At 45.7% G+C, this 20,480-nt stretch overlaps 1 protein-coding gene across 7 annotated transcripts in view; it reads right to left on the reverse strand.

The window, feature by feature from the left end:
* The window catches only part of ehbp1 (EH domain binding protein 1), a 130,932-nt gene that overhangs the window by 97,673 nt on the left and 12,779 nt on the right, over positions 1–20,480 (reverse strand). For all 7 annotated transcript variants that reach the window (XM_079280449.1, XM_079280450.1, XM_079280447.1 and 4 more), the window contains exons 3-5: positions 19,437–19,494; positions 19,243–19,338; positions 16,815–16,868 (exon numbers count right to left, since the gene is read on the reverse strand). In XM_079280449.1, coding sequence (XP_079136575.1) covers positions 16,815–16,868; positions 19,243–19,338; positions 19,437–19,494 — 208 coding nt within the window. The remainder of the gene's footprint in view (positions 1–16,814; positions 16,869–19,242; positions 19,339–19,436; positions 19,495–20,480) is intronic.

Below are 20,480 nucleotides of genomic sequence, written 5' to 3' on the forward strand. Positions count from 1 at the left end.
CAGCTCTGCATTGCCTGTTTCCTCACACACAAACCTCAGAGGTTTTGGCTCAGTGGGGAAAACTCAATCTCGGCCTTATCGCTGAGGACCGCAGGGTATTCATTCTCTCTCACACACACACACACACGCATGCACGCACACACACACACACAGCTATTGGTAATATCGTGAGGAAGTATGGTAGCTACGAATAGGGCCAGCCATCGCTGCATGTAAACGTGTGACTTCTATTCTCACTATTCATTTAAACATCACACATGTGCTACATTCACACTATGAATACATGATTCGGTTACTTAAATCATTGAGACCACAACATGTGATTAATATCACATGTCTCTATATTAGTGTTGTCCACTCTGATAGTATAACACCATTAAGTAGTCGCTGGTCTTTCTTGTTTGGTGAATATTTCTCCGTTTCTTTCACTTTCTCCTGACAGCAGTCAGCACTTTACACATTTTCCATCCAGTCAACACCTTAAACAACAACCAGTCGACTAAACTCATTGATTAACTGATTCATAACTCAGTTAAAGTATCTGTTCAATGCTGGCTTTCATTCTTTATCGAGCGTTAGAGGCTGAGGAGCTCTCATCCAAAAAATAAAGGTTGTGAATCCCACACCAGCGGAGGAAGTTCTGCTCTCAAGAGTTACTTTCCAAGTGCATTTGGACGAGACGTAAAACCTAAAATTGTTCTTTTTTCCTTTAACCTCAATCCCGCCGTCTCTTTTGAGCCATTCTGTCCTTCCTTCTCCCTCCGTCTCTTTTGAGCCATTCTATCCTTCCTTCTCCCTCCGTACATCTCATCTAACCCTCCCATCCTTCCATCTCTTGCTCCTTGCTCGGACCAATACCTAAATCAAAAAACGGAAGAAACCGACCGATTGACTAGAGAGGCCACTTGACATTTCGTGCTGACATTTGAGCCTTGGCGCTTTCGCTGTGGAACATAATGACGTTTCAGGAGAGGAGGAAGATGGGGAGAAGAACTCTCCACCTCCTATCTCTCTGCAGATTACACCCCGGCCATGAGACTGAGCTAATAGGGCATGTAGATACGTTATGAATGAATTTGCTAAATGCACCAAACACTTAAGAAGAAGGGATTTAGCAGAAAGGAGACGGGGGAGAGGGGGGGGATGTTGAAAATAGGAAATACTTAAGGATATGCAAATACTCCGGCACAAGAAGGGAATAAGCGTTTCAACAGATTTGAGTAGGGACAGCAAACAATGGGAGTCTGCTCCATTTCCCCGGATGCTGCTTGTCAATCAATGTGTGTGTATGTGTGTGTGTGTGTGTGTGGGGGGGGGGGGGTTAGCTGGGATTACGGTGACTGGGAGGTTGTGACAATGTGTAAAATGAAAGGGAAGGACAATGCAGAAGTTTAATTTATTACAGAGAGAATGGGACTATGCTCTCTAAATACCTCTGTGTGTGTGTGTGTGTGTGTGTGTGCGTGCGTGCGTGCGTGCGTGCGTGCGTGCGTGCGTGCGTGCGTGTGTGATGGCTGTATGCTGCCCCCTAGCTGCATCTCAGTTCAACTGCAGAACATCCTTTAAGACCAACAGTTCGCTCTGACTTACGGTTTTGTAAATAAAATAAGATCAATCAAACCCGCCTACAGTTTCTCTGCGCTGCATAATACAATTAAAATGTTGCAGAGTGACGTTTTCCGTTCGAGTAGGGTGTGTTTCTGGTACGAGTACCGGTCCTGCCCCCCCCTCTCTGCCCTGGTGCCAGCTGGCCCCCTGAATCGATCCACAGATGCTCCCCTGGTGGGGGGGCAGGGGTCAGGTGCCCGGGGGTCCTGCTGAATCCCTCTGCCCCCCAAAATGCCAATGGGACGGGGTCCAGAGGAAGGAGGGGCGGGAGTCCTTTTGTCACCGAGAGATGGATTAATTAGGCTGAGTGCTTAAAAAGGGAACCTGGCGTCTTTGTATAGACCTGGTCTCTCTCTCTCTCTCTCTCACACACACACACACACACACACACACACACACACACACACACACACACACACACACACACACACACACACACACACACACACACACACACACACACACACACCTCTCAATCAGCTAATGGCTGTTGAAACACAGGTCACCAGTCAATTGGCGTTTCATTTTAATGATCGATGTTGCATATTGATCCACCACTTATACTGACAATTCACAACATCAACATCATCTATTCCCAAACGGACAAAGCTCCCAAATTTCTGGTTTGGGAGCAAAAAACTTGTAAATAGTCATTTAAATGACAACTTTCTCATTCTGTTGTGCTCCTGCCAGGAGAATACAAATGAGCACCTGCCACCTGCCAGATACATGGCAAATGTATTTCCTTATTTTAAGAAACATTATTTTTAAAAAGCAATTCAAAAGAATCTAAATAGTCGGGGATTAAGGTTACATGGTACCATCCGTGCTTCTACTGTCTGGTACTAATGATTCAGCGTCTACAGTTTGAAAGCGTTCTACGTAGACAATTTTTCAATGACTGGAGTGAGTGTGTGGCCATGTTTAGTATATTTGTGAGGATTAAAGATTTAAAAACCTCTGGTATCACAGTGATGATGATGATGATGATGATGATAATAATAATCACTGGTTCCGCATAAAGCAGATGATTATCAGACTTAAGCCTGCTGCCACGAAACAAAACAAAACCCTAAACTGGATGAAAAGGGACAACCTGAGGTCAGTTTCCCTCCGACTAATACTCGTGAAGTTGTTCTCTGCTTTGGTGAAACGGTTCTCACAATCAGCCGGACTTTCAGAGGCCACATTGGACTTGTTTCCATCTCTTCCTCCTCTGTGGTTAACACAGCTTCAACCTCAAAGCTCCAAATCGTCCACTCCACACCGGAAGTGTACACAGGCCTTTGTAATTTGCATTCACACGGATCAGGAAAAAAACATAAAAGCCTCAAACTCAATTTACCCTGTAGAATAACCCTGAGGTAGCACCGATTAGCCCGAAATCAGCTGGCTGTGGTTGATTTCAGCAGTCAGCAGACTGGAGGTAGTGTGTGGGTAGGGGGGGGGGGGCAGTGCTATTCCTCTTGCCTCAAGGTCACAGTTATTGGAAATGGAGACATCCAATGTGCTCACATCTCTCTTTGAATCCGCACACAATGGAGGATTCCTCTGTGTCAATTTGGTCTCCCCTGGTCACTGATAAAGACGGCCTTTTTACATACCACCTATGAATACCACACACACACACACACACTCAGATTACGACCAATTTATTCATCTGCTACTATTATATGTGAGGATTTATTTTTTTCCTTCTTCCCCGAGCAGCGTGTATTTTTAAAAAGGCAACAATGAACATAAAAGGCGTCCAATACCATCAGTGCGGTTATGTGAATTACAATAACAATGGTGTTAATAATGGAATGAACTGTGCAAATGGCTTTCATGTGTATTGTCTCACACACACACACACACACACATATACACACACACACACACACACATGTACACACATATATATATATACACCCACACCCATACACACACACACACACTTTGTCCTTGTGGATCAATTCTTTAAGGTAAACCCAGACGGGAACCTCCGGTTCTGCAGAGTGAAGCCGATGCTTCATGCCCTAAACCTGCATTCTCTCTAGTGTCCACCAGGGGGCGACTCCTCTGGTTGTATAGAAGTCTATGAGAAAATGACTCTACTTCTCTCTTGATTTATTCCCTCAGTAAACATTGTAAACATGAGTTTATGTCTCAATCTCTAGTTTCAAGTCTTCTTCAATACAGCATGATGTTCATTGAGTACATTATGGTCCATTTAGAGTCACACAGACCATAAAGCAGGGGATGCTTTCAGGGCGGGGCTTACTGTGATTGACAGGTCTCTACCAGAGACTTATACGGCGTCTCTACGTCACTCCTCCTCAGTCCAAATATGGTCACTTCTGTTAACTGCTTGCGAAAAAAAAATGGCAACTTCGCCAAACTCAAAGCTTCAAAACATCGTCCCACAAACCAATGGGTGACATCACAATGACGACGTCCACTTCTTATATACAGACTAAAATGGGAACAACTTTCTCTGACCACCACCTCACACGAGCAACAAAAAGAAACATCACGGTTGACAAACAGTGGAGGGAAAGTGAAAGAAGTACGAGAGTGAAGAGAGAAGATTAGTCACAACAAGAGCAGGATTAGGCTTGTTTTGAAGGGAAAAGGACGGCAGATTACAGCTCAGTGTGAGCAGTCGTGTTTGGTTTACAATGACACTGAGAAACTGGATCTGGGACAGACGAGTTTTGGGTAAACAAACAGCACAAAAACAACTGGAACCTGGAGACCTAAAGACAGGATTCCTCCCCGTTAGGTGTCCTCGAGAAAGACTCACGAACAAACGGAGAGAGCGAGCGAGAGCGAGAGCGAGAGCGAGAGAGAGAGCGAGAGAGAGCGAGAGAGAGCGAGAGAGAGCGAGAGCGAGAGCGAGAGCGAGAGAGAGAGCGAGAGAGAGCGAGAGAGAGCGAGAGAGAGCGAGAGAGAGAGAGAGAGCGAGAGCGGAATGTCTTCAATGCGCCTCTGATGGCAGCAGATGAAAGGAGGAGAGTCTCAAACCAACCAGCCCTTAAAAGGTTTAATCCTAACTGGGAGAGGAGAGCGTCTGACTAACCTTGTAAGGCCAAACACACACCACACAAACAGCAATATTCCAGAGGTTCAACAATATGAAGGATATAAAAGCTATCATCTCTCCACCAACGAGCCAACAGGCTGAATGATGGTCGCCCCGACCTCCACCAGCGAGGTCACGCTTGACTTAAACGTATATTTATGTCACTACTCTCGCACAACAGTAATCTATCACAATGATTCGATTTTAGACGTTAAAAAGTTGATGTGAAACACAGGCCTAAGCTGAGGTTTTGTTTTATTCTAAATTAAATTTACAGTTAAAAAAAAACACGAAAAGCAGCAAATTCTCAACAATGAGGAGCCGGAAACTATCAGGTTTGTTTGATAAATGATGAACAATTTATGGATTATTGCAATTGTCCCGACTAAATCATTTAAACAACGGTAATCGTTCCATGAAATCTGCCATTTTAGCTTTTCTAACTCATAATTCATCACCAGCAGAAATGCTGAGACGGACACCAAGCCAATATCTCATATCTTGTCTTTCTCCCTTCATTTCTGTTCCTCCCTCCCTCTCTCTCTCTCCCTCTCTCTCTCGTCTTATCAGCGTGTCCAGAGTGCCCTCCTCTCTTCGGCTCTTTCTTTTGGGTGGCCCTCAGAGGCCCCCCCCCCCCCCCACACACACACACACACACACACTCAGACCCAGAGCATGCACTTCAGACAGGGGGCTAATGGGAAAATAAATTACCAGCAGGCAAAAGCCCTGGCTCTGCACTTCTGCTGGACAGAGAGAGAGGGACATGAGGGGGAGGCTGGAAGGAAGAAGGGGGAGGTGGTCAAGAAATGGAAAGAGAGAAGGGGAGAGAAGACAAAAAAAGTGAGGGAGAGATGGAGAAAATGAGGGAGAGGATGGTGATAGAGAGAGAAAGAAAGAGAGGAAGGAAGGTAGGAGACAGAGACAGAGCGAGAGAGACAGACAGACAGAGAGAGAGAGGATTATAGCAGGAGTTCATTCCTGGTCTATGAAGTACCTGATCATCACTTTTCCACCATCTCTGGCCATCATAGAGGCCTAAAATGGCCAATAACATCACCCCACACACACACACACACACACACACACGCACACAGATTGATTACTCCCCCTCTGCGTGGACACTAGAGAGAATGCAGGTTTGAGACATTAACTGTGCTTTCCCAGAAGTCATCTCTTCTGACCATTTTCACTCACTTTACCAACTAAATCAGTACCGTAGCATCTGTTGTAGTCTCATGGTAGACGATGACGTGCAGCTAAAATAATAATAAATAGTATTGTGATACTCCTCCCATCTGGTTTGAGCATCACTGCCAGATAACAGAGGATGCTAAGAAGCTCAAGGAGTTTGTTTGATGAGGCGAGATCTCCGTCTGGATCCTCTATATGTCAAATGATGATTTCCAGGTAAAGACAACACACGGGACTTCTGGGAATCAGAATCTCAACATCCCCTTCAATTCTCACTTTGAAAGATCCGTTTGTTTTAGGCCGGCTGCTGAGATCCGACAGAGCTATGATAGGGCCCTAATCCAGAGCAAAGCTGATTTGCTTAAAAGGGGGAAGGGGGTTAAGATGGCCTGCGACAAGAAACAATTGCCCCAAGTGAGAGTCTGCCTCTCTCCCACCCTGCTCCATGACAAAGGTGTACTCTCCATGCTAAGTGACAAATCTGGAGAGACAAAGAGCATTAGCAGGGTGATGCTCTGCTCCAGTGCCTCTGATTGTGGCCAACTCAAAGAGAATCTAATATGGATTTTAAAAAGAGGAGAGGGAGCGATTCGAATGAAAGAGAAACAATGAACACCTTCTACCAAGGGGGAATTAGTGGAGGGATTGGATAAGGAGCTGGTGTGTGTGTGTGTGTGTGTGCATGGGTGAGCGCTTGTTCTTTGAAATTCCTTTTCCACGAAAGAACAATAGGGTTCCCCAATTCTGTTTATGTGCATCTAAACGTGAGACACTCACAAAAACACACACACACAGACACACACTCTCTCTCTCTCTCATATCCAAGTGTGTCGGCGTGGATGAGCCATTTAGTCCATGATCGTCTACAGTCTTAAATATGGTGAAACATGATAGGGGGGTCTCTGCTGAGGACCTGGGTCTGTCCGCGGTGGACCGGTCTCTGCTGGAGGACCTGGGTCTGTCCGCGGTGGACCGGTCTCTGCTGGAGGGTCTGGGTCTGTCCGCGGTGGACCGGTCTCTGCTGGAGGGTCTGGGTCTGTCCACGGTGGACCGGTCTCTGCTGGAGGATCTGGGTCTGTCCGCAGTGGACCGGTCTCTGCTGGAGGATCTGGGTCTGTCCGCAGTGGACCGGTCTCTGCTGGAGGATCTGGGTCTGTCCACAGTGGACCGGTCTCTGCTGGAGGGTCTGGGTCTGTCCACAGTGGACCGGTCTCTGCTGGAGGGTCTGGGTCTGTCCGCAGTGGACCGGTCTCTGCTGGAGGATCTGGGTCTGTCCGCGGTGGACCGGTCTCTGCTGGAGGATCTGGGTCTGTCCACAGTGGACCGGTCTCTGCTGGAGGGTCTGGGTCTGTCCGCAGTGGACCGGTCTCTGCTGGAGGATCTGGGTCTGTCCACGGTGGACCGGTCTCTGCTGGAGGGTCTGGGTCTGTCCACGGTGGACCGGTCTCTGCTGGAGGGCCTGGGTCTGTCCGCGGTGGACCGGTCTCTGCTGGAGGGTCTGGGTCTGTCCACGGTGGACCGGTCTCTGCTGGAGGGTCTGGGTCTGTCCGCGGTGGACCGGTCTCTGCTGGAGGGTCTGGGTCTGTCCACGGTGGACCGGTCTCTGCTGGAGGATCTGGGTCTGTCCGCAGTGGACCGGTCTCTGCTGGAGGATCTGGGTCTGTCCGCAGTGGACCGGTCTCTGCTGGAGGATCTGGGTCTGTCCACAGTGGACCGGTCTCTGCTGGAGGATCTGGGTCTGTCCACAGTGGACCGGTCTCTGCTGGAGGATCTGGGTCTGTCCGCAGTGGACCGGTCTCTGCTGGAGGATCTGGGTCTGTCCACGGTGGACCGGTCTCTGCTGGAGGATCTGGGTCTGTCCGCAGTGGACCGGTCTCTGCTGGAGGATCTGGGTCTGTCCACAGTGGACCGGTCTCTGCTGGAGGATCTGGGTCTGTCCACGGTGGACCGGTCTCTGCTGGAGGATCTGGGTCTGTCCGCAGTGGACCGGTCTCTGCTGGAGGATCTGGGTCTGTCCGCAGTGGACCGGTCTCTGCTGGAGGATCTGGGTCTGTCCACAGTGGACCGGTCTCTGCTGGAGGGTCTGGGTCTGTCCACAGTGGACCGGTCTCTGCTGGAGGGTCTGGGTCTGTCCGCAGTGGACCGGTCTCTGCTGGAGGATCTGGGTCTGTCCGCGGTGGACCGGTCTCTGCTGGAGGATCTGGGTCTGTCCACAGTGGACCGGTCTCTGCTGGAGGGTCTGGGTCTGTCCGCAGTGGACCGGTCTCTGCTGGAGGATCTGGGTCTGTCCACAGTGGACCGGTCTCTGCTGGAGGATCTGTAGTCTGAGCTGAAGGAGTTTCTGGTGAACCTGCATGATTTCATCTGATTTCACCAGAACCACATAGAAATAGAAAGCTTCTCTCTGATGGCCTCGTTTACTGACGTAGGTCATATCGGGGATCAGGACTGAATTTAGACTGTTTCATAACCAGTTAAAAGTTCCTCACAGCAACTTTAAAGAGCAATTTAAGCTAATTTTGACAAGTGACACCCAATATGATATGAGCGCCTCTCTCACCGTGGAAATGTGTCCTTCACCACATCTCCTCGACACCCACGAAGTAAGTGTGTGTGTGTGTGTGTGTGTGTGTGCCTTTTCTGCAAGACACCTCGAATTCCTGACCCCGTCCTCTGTGGGTGCGGTTCTCCGAGTACAGATTTATATCCCAAACAGAGACAGAGACATGTTTGGGGATCAGCCTAACTGTCAGTGGGTGGCTTAGCGCTGGCACCGGAGCACATCACAAGACCCTATTCATTGCCACTTAGCAGACCAGTCGCCTCTGTTTGCCAGTAACTCTGTGTGTGTGTGTGTGTTCACTCCCTAAAATGCTCACACACGCAGACACACACACACACACTCACTGTGAGCGGATCTTGAAGAGATAATGTCAAACGAGTCACCCTGCACAGAAGTTGAACCTAAGTTCATCACCGACCTCTCCACATATTCCTTCGCCACCACCACCACCGCCCACACACACACACACACACACACACACACACACACACACACACACACATCTACGGAGCCACCGCCCTGCCCCCGCAGGCCCAGCGGGTCAAGCTTGTGGATAAACAGGGGGATTTGCGGAGGGCAGTGTTTTGCGGGCCACACAGGCCTGTCTCCATCGCGAGCAGCCATCTTAAGTCGCACAGGAGGAAAAATAAATAACCGAGAGATGGAGATTAAAAAAAAAAAAAACTGTTCCTCCGTCATCGTCCAATTGCACCGCAACTGTCCGACCACCCATCATCGCCGTGTGAGACATGATGTCAAAACAAGGTGCGATAAAGACGAAGATGGATGAGGAAGAGTCCGGTTAGGTGGAAGGAAGTGAAGCCGTGAAGGACGGCCTCTTGGAACCGATAAGAGAGGGTCAGGCCCCCAATAACACACGACTGAGAGCCTCCAATCAGACAGGAAATATTATCTAAATGCAGGATCGCATGAGACACCAGTACTGTAATTAGTTTGAAAACAGTCTCGTTTTCCAGATACACGACTTTGTGACTTGCAAGTTCCTTCACTGGTCGGGATGCCAGCCCATCACACAAACACACACAGAGTGTATGGACTGTCAGCAGGTGGTCTCATTTCCCTCTGTTGGACCGAACGATCACAATATCTCACCTTGCTCAGGCCCGTTACAGGAGCACGACTACTTTTGTGCGTCAAACGTATATTTCAAAGCACCTTTTTAAAATATTACGACCAATCAAAGAGCTGTACTCTACATGTTAACATTCACCCACATTCATACACTGATGATCAGGCTCCACCTGCACATCAGGACTCTCAACTAACTGAAGTTCACCCACCGATGGCACAGCCTTCAGGGAGAAAAGTAGGGGTTCAGCGTCCTGGGGATCAAACCTGTATCTTCCAATTGGAAGACGACCCACTCTACGTAAAATGATTGAGTTTATCCACAGTTTGTAACATCAACATCTCCAGTCGAAACACACACACTAAGTTAGGCTTCGTGTGAAGGCTACACAGGTAATACGGCTGTTTCCCAGGTGACACTTGTGTTTTGATGTTTATTTTGGGGTCAAACGTCACGCTGTATGAGGCAAAACAAAAGCTATCTGGGCTGGTTCAGACTCTGCATGTGTGGGCTAGAAATGTATCTACATAGTGTATGTGTGAGCGGGCGCGAGTGTGTGAGATTATATACTGTATGTGTGAGACAGTGTGTGTGTGTCTGGTGACATCTGCTGCGTCGCTGGCGGAGAGCGGAGCTCAGCGGGCTGCAGGAGCCTCAGACTACGGAGATGAAAGCCGAGGTCACAACCTGGACGAGTCTCTCTCTCTCTCTCTCATATGCAGGGGGCGTACAAGAAGACAAGGACGCAAGACATAAGAATAAACAGAGCAAAGACAAAAGAGTTCGGCAGACAAAACACGACAAAAGAGACGAAATGCAAAGTTGCACACAAACAGAGAGACGGCATGAAAAACCTATGACGCGAGCACAGACGCAAAGCCCCACATCATCAGGGGCAACAGTTTAATCAGTTAATTAACAAACACATGCATGTAAGCAAAAACACACACACACAGATAGAAGATACGGTGTGTGTGTGTGCCAGGCGATAGTGTGCCAAAAGCTCCACAGAGCAGAGTGTGTGTGTGTGTGTGTAAAAGTAGATTTGTTAGGCATTCCTCACTTTGTAAAACAAAACGTAACCAATAAATACATAGACATAAATGTACTGAATTGTTATTCATTCAAACAACAATATCAAATACCAGCTGGGCCTTTTGAAACAATATCTGACCGATATTAGATATCAGTAACAGTCAACCTCTAATATTTTATAAACTTACGTTTAGGTGAAGCTTGATGTGTCCTTACACATAAAATAATGATCCCAGTCACTTCCCCACAGGCAGGAATAAAGCTGGATCGGTGCATAAAATATTAGTTCCTTTGTTTACCACATCCTAAATATATGAAACTTACAATGACATAAAACAGAGAAAAGCAGCAGATTCTCACATTTGAGAAGCTGGATTGTTTTTTATTACACAAACGCTGGTGTTCACACACACAATAAAGAACACAGTCACACAAATACGACACCTGCACAGAGACGTAGTTACACACACACACACACACACACACACCTCATGGCGGTGGTAGCAGTTAGTCAGCAGACCAGCCATGTGACAGGGTGGTGTGGTGTGGATTAGGGGGCAGTAAGCCAATTAGGGCGACAGGAGGGACCACCCGGCCTCCAGTGCCACCTACAACCCACACACACACACACACACACACACACACACACACACACACACACACACACACACACACACACACACACACACACACACACACACACACACAGACACAAGTGCATTTACTCACCAACGACACAAACATAGACACACACACACACACACGTTGGGAGCTTAATTCTGTGGAGTAATTTGCTCTATATTGCGTGAGTCTTCATTTTTTGTATTCAGCCCCATAATACCTTCTGTGCTCCGATGAACAAAAATAATACATTTCAGCTGCGTAGAGCCAGAAAACAGCAGCATTTAGAGTTGTAATAGTGTGTGTGTGTGTGTGTGACACCGGAGGGAGGGGTCCAGGCATGGGGGGGTAATCACCAGCATCTGTTGCCTCTCCTCAGGGCGATTAATTAGATTAAATTAATTTAGAAAACGTGTGTGAATGTATGATCCCATACTAAGACCCCCCCCCCCCCCCCCCCTTCTCCCTACAGTGACACACACACACGTGCTCTTCCCCCCCTAACAATAAATTAGGCCCCTTTGAGTTCCCCAAACTATTTAAGAAATGGGAGACGAGCAAAGGTGAAAACTTCGGAGACACATGCGTGCACACGAGCGCAAATTAATCCCAATTTGTCAGCCTCGGCGCTGGGAGAAACTTTTGGGATTTCATACTTCATACCAGCTTTTGTCACCTTTGCGTGAATAGCCAAGGGCTGAAATAATTGTGTTTTTCTTCCCCGAGGCCCAGTCAGCGCTCACAAGCCACTGGCCTACGTAATGTGTTCCAGACAGGGAGAGAAGAGAGAGGGGGGGTTACAATACAGAGAAAGAGCGTGTGTGTGTGTGCGTGTGTGTGTGTGTGTGTGTGTGTGTAAAGGTGATGGTGGTTTTTCACTGTGTGTGCGGTGAGATGACGGCATGACAGCGTGTGACTGCACGAGTGTGCGCCAAGTGGGAGGAATGTGGCGTGGAGACGGCCTTAATGGAGTTGGACGTGGTCCACGACAGACAGGACATCAAGGACTGAAGAGGGGGAGAAAGAGAGAGGACCGGGGGAGATAGAGGGAGTCACAACACGGACGGAGAAGACATAAACGTCAGCATAAGTTATGATTTTAAACATAAATCCCTAAATATACTGCAGAGAGTTGAATAAGGCAAACAGTTGTCCACACACACCTTTCCTTTAGATGTCAGCACATGACACAAACTAAGCAAATGTTCTAGAAAAGATCAGTTCAGTCAGGTGTTTTGGACATGAAACGCACATACAGAATTGTTAAACTGACATAGCAGTCTTCTAATGAAGGTCTGAAGAAGACTGCCATGTCAAAACGTTGGTAAATTATGAAATAACCAAACATCTTTTACATCATGGCTACGACTACTTTTCCTTTACACCCGTTGCCTTTAACAATTCTGTATGTGTGACAAATATTTTCCCCCTTTATGCAGCAGAATAGCACCTTGAATGCAATTAATGTGTAGGTTTAAAGTATGAAACGAGGCGGTTAAAAGCCATTAAGTGGCAGTTTAAAAAGAAATAAATGGATATTTTAAATGTGTAAACGTGCAGCAGACAGGCTGTCAAGCAGAGCAGCTTCTGAGTGACAGCGATGTAATGTGAGTGAGAAAAAAGGTGAAGTGTGACTTTAAATAGGAAAGAGCTGGGGGGGGGGGCTTGGAGTGTGTAACACTGTACATTCAATGTATTCAGACATGATAGCGTCTCACTTTATATACAACAGTCCAGTGTGTGTGTGTGTGTGTGTGTGTGTGTGTGTGTGTGATTTAAATCCTCCCCTCACAGCTTTGAAGATGAGGGAAGTTGGTCTACCATCTCCAGCTTTGGCTGATATGCAAACGCAGAAAGAATACACACACACACACACACACTATCCCCCCCCCCCATGCACACGCACACACACACACACACACACACACACACACACACACACACACACAGACAGAGGAGCCTGTCAGCATAATGCCTTCAAATATAGCCGTCCAATCTTTTGACTCAATTTGCACACCTTTTTTGATAATACGCGCCTATTTGAAAAAAGGGTGAAAGGCAAGGGTAGCATGCAATTTAGAGATACTACTGTGTAGCCATTTTCATCCTGCCACCTCTCTCTCTCTCTTTCCATCTTTTGATTATGCCATTCTCCTTGGCAGACGAACAAATAGAGGAGAGGAGGAGAAAGGAAAAAGGTGGTGTTTGACACTGCCGTTTTCAATGACAAAATACAATCAAAGCGGGGCCAGTAATTCGACGGGGAGGGATTAGTTTAGCACGAGGTTGGGGCCCCCAGATTAAGATGCGAGGACATCTTGAATTTCATCATCTCCGGGGCGGCGCTCGGGCACAATGGCGAATTCTTCTCCTCCGCCGTCTGATGAGGGGTCAGGAGAACTCTTCTTCTGTTCCTGCAGCACTCAGTGCCGCATTCATTCATTCATCCATCCATCCATCCATTCATTCATTCATCCCTCCTGACTTTATATCAGCTTAGATACCTGAAAAGGACCTGAGCCGTCTATGCATCCAAGCACACACATGCAAAGTCAGAATAAAATGTGATCAGAGGTGCACAACCATCCCACATGTTTGTGCACCTTTGCATCAGCACAAAGACATTCCTTTCTTATTGACACACAAACACTCACGTGACATAAGGAGCTGATCAACAGATTTATCACTGAATGTTTAGAAGGAAGAAGGTTTTCACAGATCTTAGCCTGCCCTCTTGTGGTCAATTTATAGAGCTCCTTAAACCAGGAACCAGCAGCACAGTTCAAATATCATCTTAAGTGTAGAAGTAACAGTGTCAGTACTCAGTGACTCAACAGGTGACCAATCGGTGGCACTTAAGTACCAAACAACAAACACACAGGTAAACAAATGCCTCGAGACTTTAGTTGTTGCTTTTCTATAAAAGCTGCCACTAGACGCATCCTCTCTGTGAAGATATCCTTAAAGCAGAATGTAAATGAAACATTCAAACAACAAACTACAGCGGAGGACTCGTCTCCTCAGATCAATTTCATGAAGCTGCATTATAGTTATGATGCGTTATGGAAAACTGTTCCTCGACATTTGTAGTCATGTAGCATAAAAGACTACAATCAAACAAGCAATTAACTTAAATATCTTTAACTATATCTTTATTATAATTATTCAGTGGGTTTTATTTCCCATCTAGTGTTATGAATTCTATATATTTTTATCTTTGCTACACACTTCTGCAATTCTGTTAAAATGTCCTTAACTTGACTTTATTATGCATTCTACAAAGTGATCTTAAAAGTGCTTTTAAGTTAAATGTTGGCCCTTAGATGACACTTCATATCTTCTTATTTAACTTTTGTAATCTCCACCATTGAAGTAGAAAAGAGAACATAGAAGAGAACGGAGACCTTGTGACCAGCAGCAGTGTTCATTGATGTATTTTGTACCGATCTAAATATTATAACTTTTATTATAGATGTTATGCACTGTGTTTTCTATTTAGTCTTATTTTGAAATACATTTTTATTTAAATCTTATTTTCCAGTGTGTTTCATTATTATTATTATTCGTGTGGCATTCCAACCCGGTTTTATTTCCATTCTATGTCTAATTTCCTTTATTGTGCAGCATTTCTTGTATAAAAGGTGAAATAAAAATAACATTCACTATTATTAACACCCTTAACCATCTAAAAAGTATTTCATAAATACCTTAAATCCCACCATTCGTCTCATTTATCATTTCCCTCCCTCTGTATCTGAGCGTGTGAGGGTATACGGTTGCCTCCTCCCTCCCTTCCCTCTCCATTCCTGCCGTCAGGGGGCTGCTGACGCTTTGATCTTGCTGTCATTAGTCAGGTATGCAGAGAGAGAGCGAGAGAGAGAGAGAGAGAGAGAGAGCTCTCTTTTCTCTCCCACGCTCCGGCCAGAGAACACCGGTTGACCTGCTTGTCCTCTCGGCTTTCTATCAAAGAGAAAAGGTAGAGCCGTTCCTGCCGGCGTTCCTTTGAGCTTGACGTGTACAGAAAGTGACAGTTGCAACTCGGCCAGTTCTCAAACTCCTTCCTTCACCTACATTCCTAAAGAGAAGTAGCTGAGGAGTCCCAGACGTCCTTAATGATCACTAGTGGTGCAAAGTTTACACATCACGCATCTGGAAGTTTTCATCAGCTTTGAGGATTCATAAACTATGTATTCGCTCATCTTAGTCACTCTCAGAACCTCTGAAGCATTACCAAAGTTTAAAGATGAATTAAACACCTGATGTTTCCTTAAAATGCTGCAAATCTGTTTCTAAAGCGTCACAGAAAGCTACAACTTCATAAACACTTTGTGAAAAGCTCAGAAGTCAGAACGGGTATCAACGTTTTGTTTCCCAAGCGGTGAACGGCATTCCTCACTTCACACTATTCCACCAGGTTCGGTGACACATGTCACGGCGTGCATTTCTCACAAACTTTGAACGTAACGTGCGACAAACGTGCTGAAGACTTTAATCCTGATCTGGCTTTTCTGTCTTCAACTACAGGACCAGGACCAGGACCAGGACCCTAACAGATCCAGAGGTGCTGTGGTAAATCCTGATCTCTGATCTTGCAGATTCACCGATTATTAGTCATTTTAATCACTCCGACAACTAATAGAGTGACACTGAGATGTGTTTTCCTCTCATGTCACTTTAAGTTAAAATGTTTTTCTCCACCTTTTGCTTGATTTGGTTCTCATTGAGTGAGACTCTTTCCATAATCTTGTGAGACACTTATAAACACAATCAGAGCCTCGTCGTGGTAAAAACGAGCACTTTAGTGGATGTAAATGAGCCAGTTTGCCCCAATAGATGCCAACAGCGCTCCCTCTCAACACTGGGCCAATTTGACTAAAAACTTTGGAAGAACAGGGTCCAAAGTCCTCCTACAAGAGTTTAGGAGACATCACTTCACTGCCACATAAAGCACTAGTCATACGTTTCTGGCTAAAAGAAAGGCTCATGTGTAAGTACAAACATGTCACAGACCCGGCTGCAGCAGACGTATAAAAACACAGCAAACCACTTGTGAACGCCAAGTTTCCAGTTTCCTGGCAACTGGTCTCTTTTCCTCTCTTCCTCAATCCATCCCTCCCATTTTCAAAAAATTGCTCAATCAACTCCTCTCTCGTCTCCTTCCCCGTGTTTGTGTTATTCACCGTTTCCATCCAATACTGCATGGCATGCAACAGGAAACAGTCGTGTGACTGATGAGAAGAGAACAAATGAATACGTAAATAAATACATAACTAGGGTCAGCCCTCATTGGTGGTGAAGCCACAGCCTTAGGATGTGGACTGTAAACAACACTTCACACTTGCTTGTAGAAATGCAGGCTTGTCACACACACATACACACACCTCTGTTTAACACTCATGTGTGCCAACATGAAGCATGTCGTAGCAGAGCCTGACCACAAGGTGGCAGAACCTGCATGTGTAAAGCGACGAGGTTTAACCAGAACAAAGCTGAGAATTATGTCTGTTTTACTTTGAAGTTGTCCTCTCCAGTCATTGTAAACGACCGTCCAGGAGCCTTTAAGCAAGGCACTCAATCACACAGTGCACGTATATCCCATAAGGTTGAAGAAAGTAGAAAAACAAAAAGACTCTACTCACATTTTCAATGACAAACGTCCACTCTTTGTCTTCAAACTCCTCTGCATGGGGGTCCTGCAAGGGCAATAGAAAAATACAAATACTTAATAATAATAAAAATGTATTTAATTTGTACAGCACACTTAAAGATACAAACAAAATCTCAAAGTGCTTCACTTACAGGGTCAAAACCACGACAGTACAACGTGATTATAGGGTTGAAATAGGATAAATAACATAATAAGACTTCATATTTCAGTTAAGTTTCTCTTAAAGGGCAAGAAAACTTTAAACTGAACAGAAAGAAACATCCTTGAATCATTAAAACGCAGAAAAATACAAAACTACGGTCGTTTCTTTCTCTCCATCTGTCTGGTCCAGTTTGTGGAATAACTCTGCACACCACACTGCTAGAACAATAAAAAGCATTAAATCATTTTAATTGTCAATGCAAAGCCGAAATTGCAGTTTTATAGAAAAGAAGGACAGCTTCCGGGGGCCATAATGTAGTTCTGTTGTGTTTTCATGGAAATGTGTTTCAATGTGTCCTATCTGGAGATAATACTATGCGTTTTAATGTAGCCTCTTAAAAGCAGGTTCTTGCACATGCAAACCACAGACAAATGTCTGCCTTTTAAAACACAAAAAGTAGATGTAGTATTGGAAGTATTTCTTGGACTTATCAGTAATTAAATACCTTGTGCTTAACCATGAAATTTGCTCTTCCAATACATCACTTCAGGCTTTGGTAGTATGCTGTTGTCACTACGTTTTACCTCTAACAGACTAAACATTTAACCAATAGTATCAACACTGAGTGTAATCGTCTGTTGCCTCCTCAGTGCTACACCTACACACACGCAAACACCCGTCTGACTGACTTCCTGTCTGACTGCGCCCCTGACACACCCCAGAAAGAAATTCAATATTCCTGCAGTCAGGCACATCACTCAAACACATCACACACACGCACACACACGCACACGCACACACACACAGCGTCCTCATCCTCTCGTTATTTCACTGCCACATAAAGTACTTCTAAAAGCCTGAAAACAGAGCCTGAAACTATCAGCCGTCTGGGTTGATTCTCAGTCTACGGTGCGTTATCGGCCGTGTTTTAGTGCCACAACCTTTTTAGCGAACATATTGTTAACATGTTTAAAGGATAAAAAGGTTCTATTAAGCTTTGATACGCTTAGAAAAGGCAAAAGCTTCACTGAGGATTGCTTCCTGAACATCGTCTCTGTTATGATTCAGTCACACCACTGCACTCTGAAGTTACATATTCATTTCAGTATTTTTTTCCTGCCGGTGTGCACACCTCCCTGAAGGTGCAGGCTGCAATACTGCTGAGCTCAGCTGTTTTCACTGCAGAGCTTCAGGCCAGTGTGAGCGCTTCTTTAAATCTCTGTTTGCTTTAGTCGACACGCTGCAGAAATATACGAGTCGTAGACAGATTTAGGACGGCATTAAGTCATGTTTTCTGTATTAAAAAGGGATACTCGAGCAATTCAGTATTGCGTGTTCATAAGGTTGGGCGACTCCAGAGACAGATTATGCAGCAGAGGCACTATCCTTACTTCTGCTGCCTCGTACGTCTCAAGCTCTGATAACTCTGGATTCTACATCTGACATAACGCAACAAAACAGCAGATTTTTGTTTGACAATCCTCTTCTGGTAAACACCTACGTATGTCTAAATCCATGTCTTACCGTCATAAACGTGCAGCATAACCACAAAAGACTATATTCTACAGCTATTTCAACAGGCGGAGTAGGTCTCTTCGTGACGAGGGGAACTGACTTTATTCATTATTTAGAAAACAGATGTGGGTGAACTGCACCTTCAGTGGCTTTGCTTTCTGTCTCATTATAGAAACAGCTTTATTACTTCCTCTGGGACAGGAAGTGGAAGAGGGCCCAGAGTAGAGAGGTACTGTACAGCAGTGTGAGACAAGCATGGGCCTAGAAAACCAACAGTGTGCTTGAGAAGTAAAACTACCACGGCACAAAGCAGAGGCCGGTACGGTGATATTTGTGGTTGAGACACTGGGAGAGGTCACGAGAAACGGAGCTCTGTCAGCACAGAGGCCCAGCATGGTTTAAGTAAGACAGATACCGTCTGTACAAGTGTGTCCCTTACAGCACACTACTGTGTTACTGTACACACCTAAATATGCTCCGAATACCTTGAATGCACAGATGAAAACGTGCTGACATCAACAGTCCTGGCAGGAAATTATAACAGACACAATATCACTCTTTAACATTCATAATAAATTCCTTGTTCTGTAGTAAAAAAAATACACATTGTGCTGCTTTTGGGTGCTAACAATTGGTGATAAATCTCCCAATTCATGAAGACCGTCATGCTCCATAAATGACACTATTCCACCTTAAACACAGAACTGCTTGCATCAGCACTCTTCACACAGCTGCCTCCTACCTTAAAGAGGGTGACAGTGATCTCTATGTTCTCTGGGACCGGCCACACCACCACTCCTCTGTAGGGGTTCTTGATGCCAGGCTGCCAGCTGTGAGCCTGCAGCACAAGAGGGGCAATAAACAACAATGTTTGGCAAGTGAGAAACATTTAATTGTTTTTAGCGTTTCTTTAATGCCTCTCCCTCAAATACAAACCTTGGATGATTTCCGCCGACTCCTGCGTGTCCAAACCACCACCAGTTTGTCCGGTTGCCTGTGAGGAAGGAGAGGAAATACGAGATGAGTGAATAAGGCGGCGGTATTTATTCCTCAATCCATGTACACATCAACATTGATCAGCTTGTATCTTAATGCCTGGAGTTAAATCACTGATAAGCCTTCTACTGCTCACACACACCAACAACAACAGATACACACACACCTGCACAGCCGCACACGCACACGCACACGCACACGCACACGAGAGGTTAGTGTGACAGGTACAAACAGTGAAGGGGGCTGAGTTAAGACAAACTGACCCAGTCCAGGTCAGTCACACTGTACTGACAGTCAGGAGACACGGTGTGATGACACAGTCAGAAACACCAGCTCATCCTGGCTCACGGTGTCAGACAGGTCAGTGTTTGGCCTAAAGGTGTGTTTAGTGCAGCAGCAGTGGTCCACTCTGCATCTCTATCAGAGTATCCATCATCAAGCAAGTAAGTATCTTAAAATAACTCTTAATTGTAAATCTGAACCTGCTCAGTAAATTACAACCGCCACGCTACTTTGCCTTGATGTGAACATACCACTGACGAATTAGGGACTGTCAAATGTTCTCCCTTATACACACTATGTATTATGTTATATACACCTAAAAGTCAGACGGAGAATTCATCCAGAAACACAGCCAGTGCAGTTCACTAGCTGGCAGGTCTGGACCCGTCACTCCTGGTGCATGTTGTCAAAGTAAGTCCTGAAGCTGAAATGTTTCATTTCTATATCAAATGTACCACTAAATACTAACATTTAATCCTTAAAACGTATATTGACAGGGTTGCCCTGGATTGACGACCTTATTAAGCAGATCGGGCATCGGTCATGATGTGAAGCAGTCAGGAGGACCTGATCCTCGTCATGAAAAATACACCCCAAACCCAGGTTTATGGTTCAAACTATGCTTTGGCTTTTTGGTCACAGAGAGGCACAGTTAGAGGATGACAGACGACAAGATGATCTGTCAGGAGAGTCCAGGTTTAA

The sequence above is a fragment of the Melanostigma gelatinosum genome, assembly GCF_949748355.1.
Source record: "Melanostigma gelatinosum genome assembly, chromosome: 12".
NCBI classification, from domain to species: Eukaryota; Metazoa; Chordata; class Actinopteri; order Perciformes; family Zoarcidae; genus Melanostigma; species Melanostigma gelatinosum.